The sequence below is a fragment of the Rhinolophus ferrumequinum genome, chromosome 23 (assembly GCF_004115265.2).
Source record: "Rhinolophus ferrumequinum isolate MPI-CBG mRhiFer1 chromosome 23, mRhiFer1_v1.p, whole genome shotgun sequence".
Classification (NCBI taxonomy): domain Eukaryota; kingdom Metazoa; phylum Chordata; class Mammalia; order Chiroptera; family Rhinolophidae; genus Rhinolophus; species Rhinolophus ferrumequinum.
In genome coordinates, this window is record NC_046306.1 from 20,781,509 (window position 1) to 20,798,720 (window position 17,212).

General features: G+C 39.4%; 1 protein-coding gene across 4 annotated transcripts in view; it reads right to left on the reverse strand.

The window, feature by feature from the left end:
* Positions 1–17,212, reverse strand: part of ITCH (itchy E3 ubiquitin protein ligase) — a 138,002-nt gene that overhangs the window by 72,885 nt on the left and 47,905 nt on the right. For all 4 annotated transcript variants that reach the window (XM_033095353.1, XM_033095354.1, XM_033095355.1 and 1 more), the window contains one exon: positions 404–494. In XM_033095353.1, coding sequence (XP_032951244.1) covers positions 404–473 — 70 coding nt within the window. In that variant the 5' untranslated portion in view covers positions 474–494. The remainder of the gene's footprint in view (positions 1–403; positions 495–17,212) is intronic.

Consider the following 17,212-nt stretch of genomic DNA (forward strand, 5'->3'; position numbering starts at 1 on the left):
ATATGGCCCAGTGATTCCACTCCTACGTATATACTCAAGAGAACTGAAAACATATACCTTCACAAAAACTTGTACATGAATGTTCACAGCATTATTCTTAATAGCCAAAAAGTGGAAACAACAAAACACCCATCAACTAACTGATAAATGGATAAAATGTGGCATATGTCCATACATGAAATATTTGGCAATTAAAAAAATGAAATACTAATACATGCTACCCAAGAATATCCTGAAATAAAAATGTAATTTTTACATATCCACACATTTTGTTCATTTGTTCATGCATTAAACAAATATTAATTCGGCACCTGATATGTAACAGGTACTAAAGATTTTCTTCTCGTAAGATTATTCTTTATGATGGGGCAAAAGTAAAGTAGTAGATCTTTTCAAGACTTACCAGTGATCTGAAGTTGTGATTTCATGGTCAGGCTACCCATTGAACCAAGCTGTGATCCACTGTCAGACATACCACCAGTAGGACAGCAAACCTAAACATGGCAAAGGAGATAATTTGTAAACATCACAAATTCCCATTTAAAAAACACATAAATAGTGCTAACCAGGCCATTTCCACATCCCACTGGAGGCCACATGATAACCAGTGGCCTTCACATTGCTAAATGTCAATTCAAGTATTCATTCTACCTAACCTATCAGCAAAATCTGACATGGTTGATCATTTCTTCTTCCAAGGTTTACTTTCTTCCCTTGAATTCCCAAGACACATTCTCTTCATTTATGACCTACCTCATTGATTGTTCCTCCTTAGTCTCCTCTGACAATTCCTTGTCTTCTCTCCATTCTCTTTATGTTGGAGTATCCTAGGGCTCAGTTAGTGGTTCCCTCTTCTCTCTCTATACTCATTTCCTCCAAAGTATCATCCAGAGGTATGGCCTCAAATATCATCTATATAGCCAAAAGTCCCAACTTTGTATTTCTATCCCAGACTTCATTCCTCAACTCTAAACAACTTCACATGGGCATCTAAATCACATCCGAAACTTAACACATCCAAAACTGAACTCATCTTCCCTGTAAACTCTCTGTTGATGGTAGCTCCATCCTTTCAGATGCTCAGCTAAAAACCTTGCAGTCATCCTCGACTCCTTTCTTCTATATTTTCCTACCAACCTGCAGGCAAATTCTGTTGTCTCTATTTGATCCAGAATCCAAACATTTCTCGCCACCTCTACCACCAATCTGTTTGGAGCCACCTCTGATAGCCATCTTTTCCCTAGATTATGCCTTTCTTCCAGATTACTGCAATAACCTAACAGGTCTCCCTGTTTCTATCTTTATCTAGCCTCAGTACCTATTCTCAACTCAGCCAGGATAGCTCTTTTAAAATATTCAAAACCCATAAAGGCTTCCCATTTTACTCAAGAGTAAAAGCCTAATTCCATACAATGACTTAAAAGACTTGATAAGAGGCGGGCTTCCCCTGCTCCCAACTTCTTGATCTTATTTCTTCCGATTCTCCTCTCCTATTCAGGCACCTACTTCCTTGTTATGTTTTAGACTTTAGACTCCATCATGTTTTAGACTTAGGGAGAATTATTCTATTTGTTCTCTTGACAATTTTACAGTCTGTTCCACCTATCCTGGTCACTTTTTTCTTCTATACAATATATCACCTCCTGACAGCCTAAGGAATTTACTTGGTAGTTTATTTGTTTTGACTCTCTAGTCTAAAATATAAACTCCATGTGAGCAGGGATTTTGTTTTGTTCATTAATGAAATCCAGAAGCCCAAAACAGTGCCTGACACAAAGCAAACACTTAAAAATTTGTTCAATGAAATGAACAAAGAAATGGCATTGAATTACTCTTATACTAAATGAACAACTGGAATGTATCTTCTTCAGCCCCTAATCATGGAAGAGTTAATTGCCATGCAGAAAAAGCATGATTCATATAACAGATTTTATAACAAAGTGGAACACTTGAGCTAATTCCTGGATCAACACTCATATATTATATGATACTATTTGAGTTCTGTAACCTCTCTCTAGGTCCCAGTTTCCTGTCAAAAAAATGGGGATAAAACCACCTCTACTTCACAGTCGTAAAGACTGAATATGTTTGTGAAATAAAACTCTGTAAATGTTTATCATTTATAGTGTTTGAAATAAAATAAACATTTTCAAAATAAAAATCTGTTCTTATGCTTTTGGAGACTGGATAAAAATATTAGCAGTATTTTGAGTAGGTCAAGATAAAGATTAAAATCAAACAAAATTTACTTAGCACTTACTATTTGCCAGGTACTTTGTAAGAAGTATACAAGTACAAAAAGGCAGACAAAATATCTTTAAACTATAAACACTGCCTTGAGTTTTTATATAAAATTAGGCTTCCATTAAAAATTTAAAATATAAAACAATTCTGATTTTGGCAGTATTCTCAAATCTGCCAAAATGAAATGGAACAGTAATTCCTACCAAGACGAATTCCATAAAATTCAATGTTTTATTCCTTGACTTATACATAAAAATACTCAAAGCTAAAATTTTGGCCTTAACATGCTGGTAATTTTAATAATTTATGTCTTACACATGTTAGTTTTATATAATCAAAACTCATTAAGTATTTTAAATTCTTGAAAAGAATAAAAATTACTGCTTGTGCAATAGCAAAAAAGAAAACCTACAAAAATGATTTAAATATCGATTGGAAACCAGGTAAATAAAGTACATATTCATACTATAGAAGAGAATACTATGCAGCCATTAAAACAACTTATTAATAACTGAAATGGAATGACTCCATGAACATTTATTAAAGCCACAGAATACATACAATATGATGTTATTTTTGCAAACAAACTATATATCCTTATAGGTACACAGACTTACAAATAAATATAGGAAAAGTATACATCCCAAACTGGTAATAGTGGTTACTTCTGTGGAGGAGGCAGGTATGTGTACTAAAGGTGATCAAGGGGAACTTCGGTTTTATATGTATTGTTTGATGTTTTTAAAAGAAACCGCTTATCACTGATGACTTGTACAATTTAAACAACAGGCAGGACAACGTATGGTGTCAGGGGGGTAACTAGACTTATCAGGGGATCACTTCGTGAGTTATAAGGCAGTGTCACAATCAAGTTTGAACTTGTTACAATGATGCTGCTAACCTTTTTTGATATCAGAGGCATTATTCATTATGAATTTGTACCAACTGGACAAACAACCAAGTTTACTATTTGGAAGTGCTGAAAAGGCTGTGCGAAAAAATTGAGACGAAAATGACCTGAACTTCTCGCCAACAATTCCTGGCTCTTGCATCACGACAATGCACCAGCTCCCACAGCACTGCCTGTGAGGGAGTTTTTAGCCAGTAAACAAATAACTGTATTGGAACACCCTCCCTACTCACCTGATCTGGCCCCTAATGACTTCTTTCTTTACCCGAAGAGAAAGGAAATATTGAAAGGAAAACATTTTGATGACATTCAGGACATCAAGGATAATATGACGACAGCTCTGATGGCCATTCCAGAAAAAGAGTTCCAACATTGCTTTGAAAGGTGGACTAGGCACTGACATCAGTGCATAGCTTCTCAAGGGGAGTACTTCGAAGGTGACTAGTGATATTCAGCAATGAGGTATATAGCAGTTTTTCTAGGGTGAGTTCGCGAACTTAATTGTCTGACCTCATAAACGTCTAATCATTATGCTGTACACCTGAAACTAAATACACTATTGAATGTCAACTATAACTGAAATTATTTATTACACTTTTTTAATAAATAAAAATGAAGTAGAATAAAAAAATATCAGAATGGAAAAAAACAAACAAACAGGCAACACAGGATAGAGAATCTACACTTCAAGTCCCAAATCCTCTCCTGAGCTCCAGATTCTTAGATTTGACTATTATTTACAACTGCCTACATGGTTAAAAAATGACTAAATCGAAACTATACCTGGGCATACTCACCCTGGCCTCAACAGCACCACCATCCAACCAGTTGCTCAAGCCAAAGACACAGGCATTATCTTTCCCTTACCAACATGTTCTTAGGATTCTACCTGCAAAATATACCCTAAAATATACCTACTTTTTGCCCTCTCTTCTTAACCATCCTAATCCAAGCCACAAACATCCATCCCTTCCCTGTCAACAAATTACAATTCATTAAACCGGTCTCTCTAGCTTTTGACTTGCTCCCGGTTCCGGCTCCCCCTCCCTCCCACCATCCATTCTCCACATAGCAACCAGGGTACTCTTTTAAAAATGAAAGTTAGATCATGCTCTACTCAACTTAAACACCCAATAACTTTTTAAAATAGAATCCAAACTCCCATCCTGGATTACAGAAGCCTCACTCCATCCCACCCATGACTGACTCTCTGACTTCACCTTATCTCAGTCTCCTTACCCACTGCAAATCCAGCTTTCTCTGTATTTCTCAAACACCCTAAGGTCATTCCAGCCTTACAGCCTTTGCACTAACTGTTCCCTCTGCTGGGAATGTTTTTTCCTTTACTTGTAAAATCTAATACTTCTTGTACTCAGGCTTCAAGTTAAATACCAGCTCCTCAGAGAGGTCTGCCCTGACTACTCAATCTAAACTAGCCATCCTATTACTTTGTATCACATCACTGAAATTTTTTCTGATTTGTTTATGGACTGTAAGGTCAACAAAAGTAGGCACCTTGTCTATCATGTTAATCAGTGCCTGAATATTATATAGTTTTTTTCCTTAATTTAAATCCACAATCTATATTAAGTTTCACTCTTTCTGTTAAGTTCTATGGGTTTTGACAAATGCATAATGCCACGTACCCATCATTACAGTATCACACAGAAAGATCTCACCACCCTAAAAATGCCCTGTACTTCACCTATTCATCCTTCTCCCCTCGCTCAGAACCCTGGCAACCTGGATCTTTTTACTGTCTCTTGTAGTTATGCCTCTTCCAGAACGTCAGATAAGTAGAAACAACAATCTGGAGCCTTTTCAGGTTGACTTCTTTCACTCAGCAATAGGATTAAAGGTTCCTCCATACCTTACCATAGTTTGACAGCTTTTTCTTAAATTGTTGAATAATATTCCACTGTGTTGTACCACAGTTTATGCTTATCCATTTGCCTATTGAAGGACATGTTGGTTGCTTTCAGTTTGGGTCAATTATGAAAATAGCTGCTATAAATATTCATGTATAAATATTCATGGTTATTTGGGAATATAAGTTTTCAACTAACTTCGCTCAACAGATACACAACTGCTAGATAACGGTAAGCCTATGTTTTACCTCCGTATGAAACTGCCAAATGGTCTTCCAAAGTGGCTGTACCATTTTGCCTTCCCACTAGGATTGAATGAGAATTCCTATTACTCCATATTCTCCCCAGCATTTGGTATTAACTTTTAGAAATTTAACCAATCTAATAGGTGTAAAGTGATAGTTCACTGATGGTTTAATCTGCAATTCCCATATGACACAAGATTTTAAGTATCTTTTCATATGCTTATTTGCCATCTACGTATATTGTTTAGTGAGGAATCTGTTCAGATCTTTTGCTCACTTTTTTGTTTGTTTTCTTATTGCATTTCAAAAGTTCTTTGTATATTTTAGATACAAGTCCATTATCACATATGTGTTTTGCAAATATTTTCTCACAGCCGATGGCTTCTCTTCATCTTCTTAACAGCATAAAGGTTCTGGTCACCAATTCTAACAGGTGGGTATGTGTATGTGAGTGAGGGGTTTCCCCACATCAACAAGCAATTCTGACACCAGCTGGGTGTCCTACCATTTAACTCAATTCTGACACTATCTACATGGAGACAGCCCACTGTCCTACAAGACTGGCCAGTCCACCCCACTTTGGATGCCAGTTGCCAAGTCCAGGTTGTCACCTATGCTCCTGACCAACCAGCTACAGATTGGTTCCAATGACTCCTTCCTTTGGTTTGATTAATTTGCTAGAGCAGCTCACAGAACTCTGAGAAACATTTTACTTACTATATTACTGCTTTACTATAAAAAGATGTAACTCAAGTACAGCCTTGATGCATAGGGCAAGATATTGGGAAAGGGGACAGACTTCTGTGTCCTCTCCCAGCACACCCCTCTCCCAGCACACCCCTCTCCCCAAATCTCTAGTGTTCACCAACCCAGAAGCTCTCTGACCCCCATCCTTTTGGGTTTTTATGGAGGTTTCATTACACTGGCATAATTGATTAAATCATTGGCCACTGGCAAACTCCAGCTCCTCGCCCTTCCCTAGGTGGGGCGGGGGGGGGCTGTGTGGCAACTGAAAGTTCCAACCCTCTAATCACATGGTTGGCTCCACTGGCAACCGGCCCCCATCCTTAGGTGATTTCCTAAAGACACAAAACAACAGACAGACACCTTAATCATTCTATTAACTTAGGAAATTCCTAGCGTTTTTGAAGCTGTGTGCCAGGAATGGAATCGAAGACTGGATATATATCTCTTATAAATCACAGTATCACACAATGCCTTTTGTAGACTACATTTAATTTTTATAAAGTCCAATAATTACTAACTTTGTGTTTCATGAATTGTGCTTTTGGTATTTTATCTTAAAATTTATCGCCATCTCTTCAATGATTGGTGCTGGGACAACTGGATATCCACATGTAAAAGGATGAAGCTGGTTTCCTACCTCACACCACATATAAAATCTAACTGAAAAATGAATCAAAGGCAAGCAACACAGGGCTTCTTCTCAAAGAACTGTGGTTGTGTGATTTGATCTGTCTGGATGAAAGTTCCCTGAAGGACTGGCTCAAGGGCTTGCCTTTGTTTTTCCTGCCAGGGAGCTTCCTTAGGGCTTCCTTAGGTTTACAGCAAGTGTCTGTCAAAAGCATTTAAAAGCAATTGTATTAACCACTGCCACCTAGGGCAAAGGATAACACAGATGTAGTGAAAAGACTGGGAAGGAAGAGGCTGGAGAAGGAGACACTTGGGGGAGATAAGGGATTTGAAAAACTCCTGGGAATTATGGAGAATCTAGGCTGTGCATATGCCCAGGGCCGGGTGTATGCTCAGAAAAGATCTGAGAAGACCCTGATTCTTAACTCTGGTTGACCATCAGCCTCCTTACAAGCAGAAAGTGGAAACTAAGGCACATTTTTAAACTGCTGGACTAAGCACAGCAGTGCCCCAACACAAAGGCAAGGTGCAAACACTGGGTTTTGGGTCCTTTTTTTGGTTCTAAGAGTTTAAGGGTATCTGTCAAATCACTAGCTGACTACCAACCTAACAGAACAAAGACTTTAGTGGACATACATGATAAAGAATACGAACTATAGAAAATTAGTTTGGAAAAGTCATCAAACAAGCAAACAATAACCACAATAAGCAGCAATAAGAAACCATGAGGTGGGAAAAGAATCTGATTTCCAGAATTGCCATATTATAACAATCCAAATGTTCAGTTTTCATACTAGCAATCCAAACTCAACAGCACATGAAAAGGATTAAGGGCCGGCCTGATGGCTCAGGTGGGAGGAGGGCAGTGCTCCTAACGCCAAGGTCCCTGGTTCGATTCCCACATTGGGCCAGTGAGCTGGGCCCTCTACAGCTAAAATTGTGAACAATGGCTCTCCCTGGAGCTGGGCTGCCGTGAGCAGCAGGAGGTCGGTGTGAGCTGCTGTGTGCTGCTGCTGTGCTGTCGTGGGCTGCTGTGTGCTGCCGGTGGCCAACGTGAATGGCTGGCAGCCAGACTGAGTGGCCGGCAGCCGGCGGGAGCTGCCGTAAGCTGCTGTGAGCAGCTGAGGTGACCAACTGCTTCATCCGGGGGGAGCGCAAGGCTCATAATACCAGCATGGGCCAGAGAGCTGTGTCCTACACAACTAGACAGAAACAACTGGCTTGAACCGGAGTGGCGGGGGGAGGTGGAAGAAGGGGGAAAAAAGGATTAATACACCAAGACCTAGTAAGATTAATCACTGGGATGCAAAGATGGTGTAACCTCAGAACCAGCTCAAATTGGTCCTACAAATAGCAGGTGAAGGAGAAATTTAGCCCGGATTAAAAAGCCCCTTGCCACAGCTCCTACTTGGGTCAAGACCCTTGGCAGCTACCCAGCAGGACTCCAGGCTTAGAGATACCTCTAAATCAAAGAGGTATGTTGTTAAATGTCAGAGAAGGGGAAAACCCATCCTATTTGTCACCAATACCTTACTAGCCCAACAGGATTCCAGGTTTTCACATACCCCAAAGGGATGTATTAACACATCCCCCCAAACCAAAGGGATATGTTTACCCATGCCCCTAAATCAAAGAAATGCACTGTTAAGAGAAGAAGATATCTTGCTGATCAACACATCCAGTTTGTCACCAATCCCTTACTAACCCAACAGGATTCCAGGTTTTCACATACCCCAAAGGGAAGTTGTAGGGTAGATGCTGAGGAAAATTTGCCTTCATTGGTTGATGTGAGCTTTTGTCTACTAGCTTTTGTCTATTCCTATATGTGAGGTGATTTCTGTGCTGTGATCAGGGGTTGAGTAAATTCCCCCTTTGGTCTCCTTCTCCCAAGGGGAGACATGAGATGAAGTTTTCTGTTTGGTCTCATTCTCTCGAGTAGGGGAGATATGAGATGATGTTTGCTGTTCTGTCCATGTTGTGAGGTGATGGTTAGCTCAGGGTTAAAGAAATTCTTGATCAGGGATTGAGAGAATTCCCTCTTCTGTCTGTTTCACCCACATCAACAGATGAAGTACAGAAGTAGCTAAGTTATATCAGGACAATGTGACAGGCATGTTGCCAGGCTTTAGAAGACCTTGGGCTGATGGTCCCAAGCAAGAACAATAGATGTTGCTTATCTGGCTGAATTGCCCCTTTGGCCGGATGGGCGACTTTCATATCAGTATCAGTAAATGCCGGACCCACCCGGAACTGGCCATTCCCGGAGGGGGAGGTAGGAACAAGAAACTTGGCTCTAAGGTACATCTGAAAAAATACATGACAAACCTCAGTTGACAGTGTAATAATAATAATAATAATAATTATTATTATTATTATTTTGTCACTTGGTTATTTGTCATTGGTGATTTTTCATCATTCTAACATTTTGAAGACCTCCAGCAACATGCAGCTCACAACACCAGGGGATGCCCTGACTTCCAGCCGCGAACCTGGTGAGGTCTGGCTGGTTCCCGGCCTCTCCAGTGTTGTTCCCCACGGTTAGCCTTCTTGAGAACTTGTTAACATCTAGAAAACTTGTACATCAGAAGACGTCCTAACTTCTAATAACAATAGCAACAACAACAATATTCTTCAGATTGTTAACACCTTGAAAACTTACATACAGCTTGCAGCTTATAACATCAGAAGACGCCTTGACTTCTAACAACAACAAAGACAACAAGAGAAACAGCATTCTTGGGAATTAGCAAGCAGCAGTGTGGGAGATGCCTGAATTTCCCTCAGCTACAGACCTGGCAAGGTTTTGATTTATGACTTTTTCAGTGCTGTTCTCCCCCGGTTTGGTGAACTTTTGGCATCTATTATAATAGTTACTACCCTATAAAGCTTATTACTGCTTTGGATACTCCTTATTGATGTTATTTGTGTATTTAGCGAAGTGATTTTTTTTTTTTTTTTTAGATTTTATTGGGGAAGGGGAACAGGACTTTATTGGGGTACAGTGTGTATGTCCAGGACTTTTTCTTTTCCAAGTCAAGTTGTTGCCCTTTCAGTCTTAGTTGTGGAGGGTGCAGCTCAGCTCCAGGTCTAGGTCCAGTTGCCATTGTTAGTTGCAGGGGGCACAGCCCACCATCCCTTGCAGGAGTCGAACCAGCAACCTTGTGGTTGAGAGGACACGCTCCAACCAATTGAGTCATCCGGGAGGCAACTCAGCTCAAGGTGCTGTGTTCAACCTTAGTTGCAGGGGGCGGAGGCCACCATCCCTTGCGCAAGTCTATGAGTTGATGAGTTGAACTGGAAACCTTGTGGTTGAGAGCACACTGGCCCATGTGGGAATCGAACCGGCAGCCTTCGGAGTTAGGAGCTTGGAGCTCTAACCGCCTGAGCCACCGGGCCAGCCCTAGCCAAGTGATTTTTGATCAGTAGTAAACATGTGTTGGGATCTCTTAAACTTATATGTATGTGTACTCCTTTAATATGACATTGTTATTAATACATATAGTTTAGTCTTAACCATCTTTCCTTTCTGTCATTAGCACATTCTATTAATTGCCTTTGTCTTTTGCTGTTGCATATTGCTAAATAAATTGATTAGATATTGCTAAATAATCAATTAGCTCCATTCTAGCGTGTGTTCCTCCTCCTCCTTTTCCCCGGCTCATCATTACAGATGTGTAAACACATCTCCCAAAACCAAGGGGATGTGTTTACACATGTCCCTAAATCAAGAAATGCACTGCTAAATGCCAGAGGACTAGGCACCTCAGGGGAAGAAAGAGAGATAAGAGGAGAAGAGGAGGCAATTCTACCCATAGAAATAAAAGCCTTAATGCAATCTAAGGCGGGGCTGCTTCCCTCTCTGGGGTCAGCCCTCTACAGGTCGCTGAGTGTACTCTCTCTTACTAATAAACTTCTGTTTATGCTACACAAACTTCTGTCTCTTGATTGAAGTCTTTGTTTCAAGAAGACAAGAACGGAGGTTTCAATGTCATTTTCCTGGTAACATCATCTGTTTCTTACAAGATACTGAGTTGCTTTCCAGAGACAAAACAGATGCAGATCATGCAGCTGAAGCATGTGCAGAGGAGAGAACTTTGACCTCCAGCTGCATCCACGACCCCCCCAAACCAAAGGACCAGGACATAACAACTTGAATACCGAAACCCTTTCAGAAGCAAAGGGTCCATTGTTCAGAAAGATCCCATGCTAAAGCCCCTTTCTATATCTTACCATAAATGGCCAAGTTCCAAAGTTCTCCAATCAAAACCCACCATGCCAGCACTCCCGCTTACCAGCCTGCTAATCCCTTAAAACTTGCCCTGAACCTTGGATCGGGAAACAGATTTAAGCCTTGCCTCCTGTCTCCTTGAAGGTCAACTCAGCAATAAAAGCTTTTTCTTTTCTCAAAAGCCGGTGTCATAGTATTGGCTCCTGTGTGCATCAGGCAGTGGGGCCCTTGCTCGGTAACAATGGGTCAACATATGAAAATCAATGTGTTATATATACCACATTTAAAAAATTAAGAATGGGTGGCTTGTTAGCTCAGTTGATTAGAGCTGGTGCTCTTAACAACAAAGTTGCCAGTTCGATTCTCACATGGGCCACTGTGAGCTGCGCCCTCCACAACTAGATTGAAACAACTACTTGACTTGGAGCTGATGGATCCTGGAAAAACACACTTTAAAAAAATATTTAAGAATAAAAATCGCATGATCATCAAAACTGATACAGAAAAAGCTTCTGACAAAATTCAACAGACTTTCATGATAAAACTCCCCAACTAGGAATAGGACATTACCTCAAAAAATAAAGGCTATATGTGAAAAGTCCAGAGCTAACATCACATTCAACGACGAATAATTGAAAGCTTTTCTTCTAATACCAGAAACATGACAGAATGCCCACTCTCACCACTTCTATCCAACATAGTATTGGAAGTCCTAGCCAGAGTAATCAGGCAAGAGAAAGATATAAAAGGCATTTAAATTGGTAAGGAAAAAGTAAAATCATCTCTGTTCCCAGATGACATTAACTTATATAGAAAACCTTAAAGACTCCACATAAAAACTAATTAAAATTTCAGCAAATCTTACGCTAACAACTATCTGAAAAAGAAATTAAGAAGGTAATCTCATTACTAGATTTATCAGGATGATTACTTTGCAAATTATGTAAATGCCTAATCACAACGATGTACACCTGAAACTAATATAAGATCGAATGTCAACAGTAATTGAAAAATTCTTTAAAAATTTTAAAAGATCCTTAATCACAAAAGAAAATATATACAGTCAACTGATGTTCAACAAGGGTGCCAAGAATACACAATGGGGAAAGGATAGTCTCTTCAACAGATGGTGTTTGGAAAACCAGTTATCCACATGCAAAAGAATGAAACTGAACCCTTATCTTACACCATACACAAAAATCAATTCAAAATGGATTAAAGACTTAAACTTCAGACATGAAACTCTACAACTCCTAGAAGAAAATATAAGAAGAGAAAGCTTCGTGACATTGGTCTTGGCAACAATTTCTTGGCTATTACACCAAAAGCACAAGCAACAAAAGCAAATATAGACAATAGGGACTACATCAAACTACTCTGCAAAAAAAAAAAAAAAAAAAAAAAATAGAGTGAAAAGGCAACCTATGGGAAGGGAGAAAATATTTGCAAACCATATACCTGAAAAAGAGTTAATATCCAAAATACACAAGGAACTCCGATAAATCAATAGGAAAAAAAACCCCACAATTAAGTAAAAAATGGGCAAAGTATTTTAACAGACATTTATCCAAAAAAGACATATACATATGACCAACAAGTATATGAAAAGATGCTTGACAACATTAATTATTAAGAAAATGCAAATAGGGTGGCCGGTTGGCTCAGTTGGTGAGAGCACAGTGCTCATTAATGCCAAGGTCACTGGTTCGATTCCCACATGGGCCAGTGAGCTGTACCCTCCACAACTAGACGGAAAACAACAACTTGACTTGGAGCTGATGAGTCCTGGAAAAACACACTGTTCCCCAATATTCCCCAATTTAAAAAAAATTAAAAACAAAAGAAAATGCAAATAAAACCCACAATGAGACATCACCTCACACCTGTTAGGATGGCCACTATTCCCTCCGTGCCAAAAAGATAACAAGTGTTGGAAAGAAAGTAGAGAAATTGCAACGCTTATGTACAATGGGTGTATGTCTTATATTGAATATAGATGTAAAAATCATAAACAAAATACTACCAAAGTAAATCCAGCAATAACCTACGACCAAGGGGAATTTATACCAAGAATGCAAAGATGGATAAATATCCAAAAATCAATTAATGTAATATATCACATCAAGAGAATAGAGAACAAACCACATGATCATCTCAATAGACACATAAAAGGCATGTGACAAAACTCGACACCCCTTAACGATAAAAACACTCAAGGAACTAGGAGAAGGGAACTTTCTTAACCGACAAAGTCATTTATAAAAAATCTACAACTAACATCTTACTTATTAGTGAAACACTGAATGTTTTCCCCCTAACATCAAGAACAAGACAGGGAATGCCAGCTCTTGCCACTTTTACTTAACATCGTACTGGAGGTTCTAGCCAAGGTAATCAGGAAAGAAAGTGAAATAAAAGGCATACAGATTGGAGAGTAAAAAGTAAAGCTATCTCTATTTGAAAAAAACAATGCATAGAAATGCCTATACATTTATATAGAAGATCCTGTACAAATATATAGAAAATCCTATACAAATGTATAAAAACCCTAAAGAATCTACTTAAAAACTATTAAACAAAGGCCGGCCCAGTGGCTCAGGCGGTTAGAGTTCCATGTTCCTAACTCCGAAGGCTGCCAGTTTGATTCCCACATGGTCCAGTGGGCTCTAAACCACAAGGTTGTCAGTTCAATTCCTCGTAGTCCCACAAGGGATGGTGGGCTCTGCCCCCTGCAACTAAGATTGAACACAGCACCTTGAGCTGAGCTGCCTCCCGAATGGCTCAGTTGGTTGAAGCGCGTCCTCTCAACCACAAGGTTGCTGGTTCAACTCCCGCAAGGGATGGTGGGCAGCGCCCCATGCAACTAGCAACGGCAACTGGATCTGGAGCTGAGCTGCGCCCTCCACAACTAAGACTGAAAGGACAACAACTTGACTTGGAAAAAAGTCCTGGAAGTACACACTGTTCCCCAATAAAGTCCTGTTCCCCTTCCCCAATAAAATCTTTAAAAAAAAAAGTATTTAAAAGGAAAATAAAATATGTGGGGAAAAGACCCACAAAAAGATGATAGCTTACACATACACATCTGAATCCCCTTTCAAATTCCCTGTAAACTAGCGAAGGAATTTTAAAAATTGAAAAAGTAATAATAGTAAAGATCAGGAAAAATAGGAGAGACAACAACAAGCAAGTAACTTCAGTAAGCTACAAAGCAGGTGGACCAATGCCAATTGACAGCAACACTCAAGTAGGTGACTCCTATGTTGGTAATAGAAAAAAGCCAAACACCAAGATGGTTTGCTGCAGCATCCTGAAGAGAAGGCACCATGTGATTCTGGAAGTAGGGAGTAAAGTTGGGACACATAAGCGGGATTGGTTAAAAGGTGCTTACCAAGCTTTTTGATGACTAAATCCCCTATTTTACCTGAGAAGTTCCTGAGAAGACCCAGGTTTTTTCCCTCTAAAGAGGGTAAGATAGAGCATCTTTGGAATGGGAGATGCCAGGCATAGTTGAAGGATGGAGAACAGTATCAAAAACAGGAGAACTGAAAGAACATATGCAAAATGAATGACAAAACTCCCCATCTTCTTTTGCCACTAGGCTTCCAGCCCACTATAGTCCAGACTTAACCAACAAGGCAGGAGATAGGACAATTCTTCTTATGAAGTTCCCCAAACAGTCCACCAGACAACTTTACAGTGAGGTTCTCAGTGAACAAGACCTCTCCTACCTCCATGCACAGAGCTCTCAGTCTGATTTTTAGTCTCCCATCCTTAAATATGATAAGATATCATTAGCAGTCAATGTGAAAACTCCCAACATGAACAGTGATGTCAAAGAAAACTTTAAAAAATACAGTAATATCCTCAGGGAGATGAAAGATCCTATGTTCATGAAACAAAAACAAGATGCCATAAAAAAACATTTAGGGAAAAGAAGCAACATGAAAACACTCCCCACCAGGAACAGCCTACACTATGGAGACAGGCTACCCTAATTTGGTCAGCTCTTGAGTAATCTGAAACTGCAAGCTCGGTACATAGATTTCAGTTTGGCAGAGCACTGGAAAAGGGATCAATTGATACCTGCTTTGTCAGGTTGACAAAATAACTTGGTTGCCAGAGCCATGATACAATCTTAAATAATCTTGCAGCTTTAAACTACTTTTTGGTCCTTGTGAGGACTAGCTAGCAACATGTCCTTTTTTTGCTGAGACCTGGACTGCACAGTTGAGTTTTCCATTCTTTATTTTCATAAATATCTTTATATTTAAACCCCTATTACCTAAAGAAATCTTGGAATTTGGGAGAAGCTAATTAATATAATTTCCAAATATATTATGGGTACATTCTGAATTCGGTCAATGTCACCTAATTAACAGTGACAATTACAATATAAAGTAAGGACTATCACTTTCACTTTAGTTATCAGATCACACAATGTCTTCAAATTGATGCTCTGAAATAAGGGTCTGCAAAATTTTTCTGTAAAGGACCAGAAAGTAAATATTTTACACTTTGTGGGCCATATGATCTCTGTCACAACTACTCAATTGCCACTGTAGTGTGATAGCAGCCATAGACGACACATAAAATGAATAAATGGGACTGTGTTCCAATAAAACTTTATTTACAAAAACAGGCAGAGTTCCGTGTTCCTCCCATGGGCCACAGTTTGCTAAATACTGCTCTCAAGCATCAAAGTGAAAAAACTAGATACTATTTGAGAACACCCTACAACAGCTAAAAACTGGGAAATATCGAAGAGGCAAAATTCCTCAAGATATCAGAAAACAGCAGTTGGACATGGGTAGAAAATATTGTACAAGAATTTTTACATCTTCCTCTTTACTACTCCCTTCATTTGGCTCTCCCTGCACTATCGTACTAATGTCAATATTTCTCCTTGCCTTACCTCCAATCTGTCCATAGTGTTGTAAAAAGGGTATTTCAGATACACCTCCAATGATCCTCTGTGATCCTGGTTTGCCTATTGTATTATCTCACCTGCCACTCTCCCATACATATCCCATGCTCCAACCACGCAGAATTACTCACCATACCCCAACATGCCATCTGCTTAATACTTCTATAATTTACTTATCCTGATCCTTCTGTTCAAAATTTGCCCCACTTCTTCCCTAAATTCTCATTCACCTGGTCTTCTCTTATCCTTCAACATTCTGCTCAAGCATCTCATGTGGTAGCTTTCCCAAAACTCCAAAGCAGAAATAATGAATTTCTTCTTCTCATCAACTGTATAGCATATATGCCAGCATATATGCCATATAACATGGCTTTGGAGTCAGATCTAGATATACACCTCAGCACTGTTACTGTGTAAACTTCAGCAAGTAAATTACTGAATCTTTAAGCCACACTGTCTTCATCCATAAAACAGGGATAATTCAATTGCAGTTTTGTTTTAAAGATTGAGATAATACCTGCAAAGAGCTATAGGCAATCTTAAACCTCATAAGTGTTCAACAGCTGTCACTTATCTATTTGCAAATCTGTTTCCTCTTTCAAACTGTTTTCTTGAGGTCAGCGGCCATCCATCTGTACATCACTAGAGCCTAACATAGTGTCTGAAGCATATTAATAGTAAGCCCTTAAATATTTGTCAAGCTCCAGGATGGCTCAGTTGGTTGGAGTGCGTCCTCTCAACCACAAGGTTGCCGGTTCGACTCCCGCAAGGGATGGTGGGCTGCGCCCCCTGCAACTAGTAACGGCAACTGGACCTGGAGCTAAGCTGTGCCCTCCACAAACTAAGACTGAAAGGACAGCAACTTGAAGCTGAATGGCACCCTCCACAACTAAGATTGAAAGGACAACAACTTGACTTTGAAAAAAGTCCTGGAAGTACACACTGTTCCCCAATAAATTCCTGTTCCCCTTCCCCAATAAAACCTTAAAAAAAAAAAAAAAATTAAAAAAAAAATTTGTCAAATCAATCAATAAACACGAAAAAGTTATGATACACAAGGTAAATTTTTCTCTAATACCTCAGAAGAACCTGAATTTGGGTATCTTTCTTACTGAGACATTAAAAAGCTTAATAATACCTAAGCATTCACCACTATCCAACATTTCTCCAAATGGGAGCACTAGTCACCTATACAAAAGAGCCTTTACTTGTGAATAAGTGAGGTTACAAATGGTGGGGGTTTGTATTTGTCCTTAAGTCTTATAATGACAATATAAAAGCAACCAATGAATACACACTGAACAGTTTCCCATCATAATAGTAAACACCATTTACTATTGCTGTACAAAGATTACAAAGATAAGAAAGGTTGCTGCCCTCCTGGAATTTAAAATGTGAGGGAAAGCCATAATATAA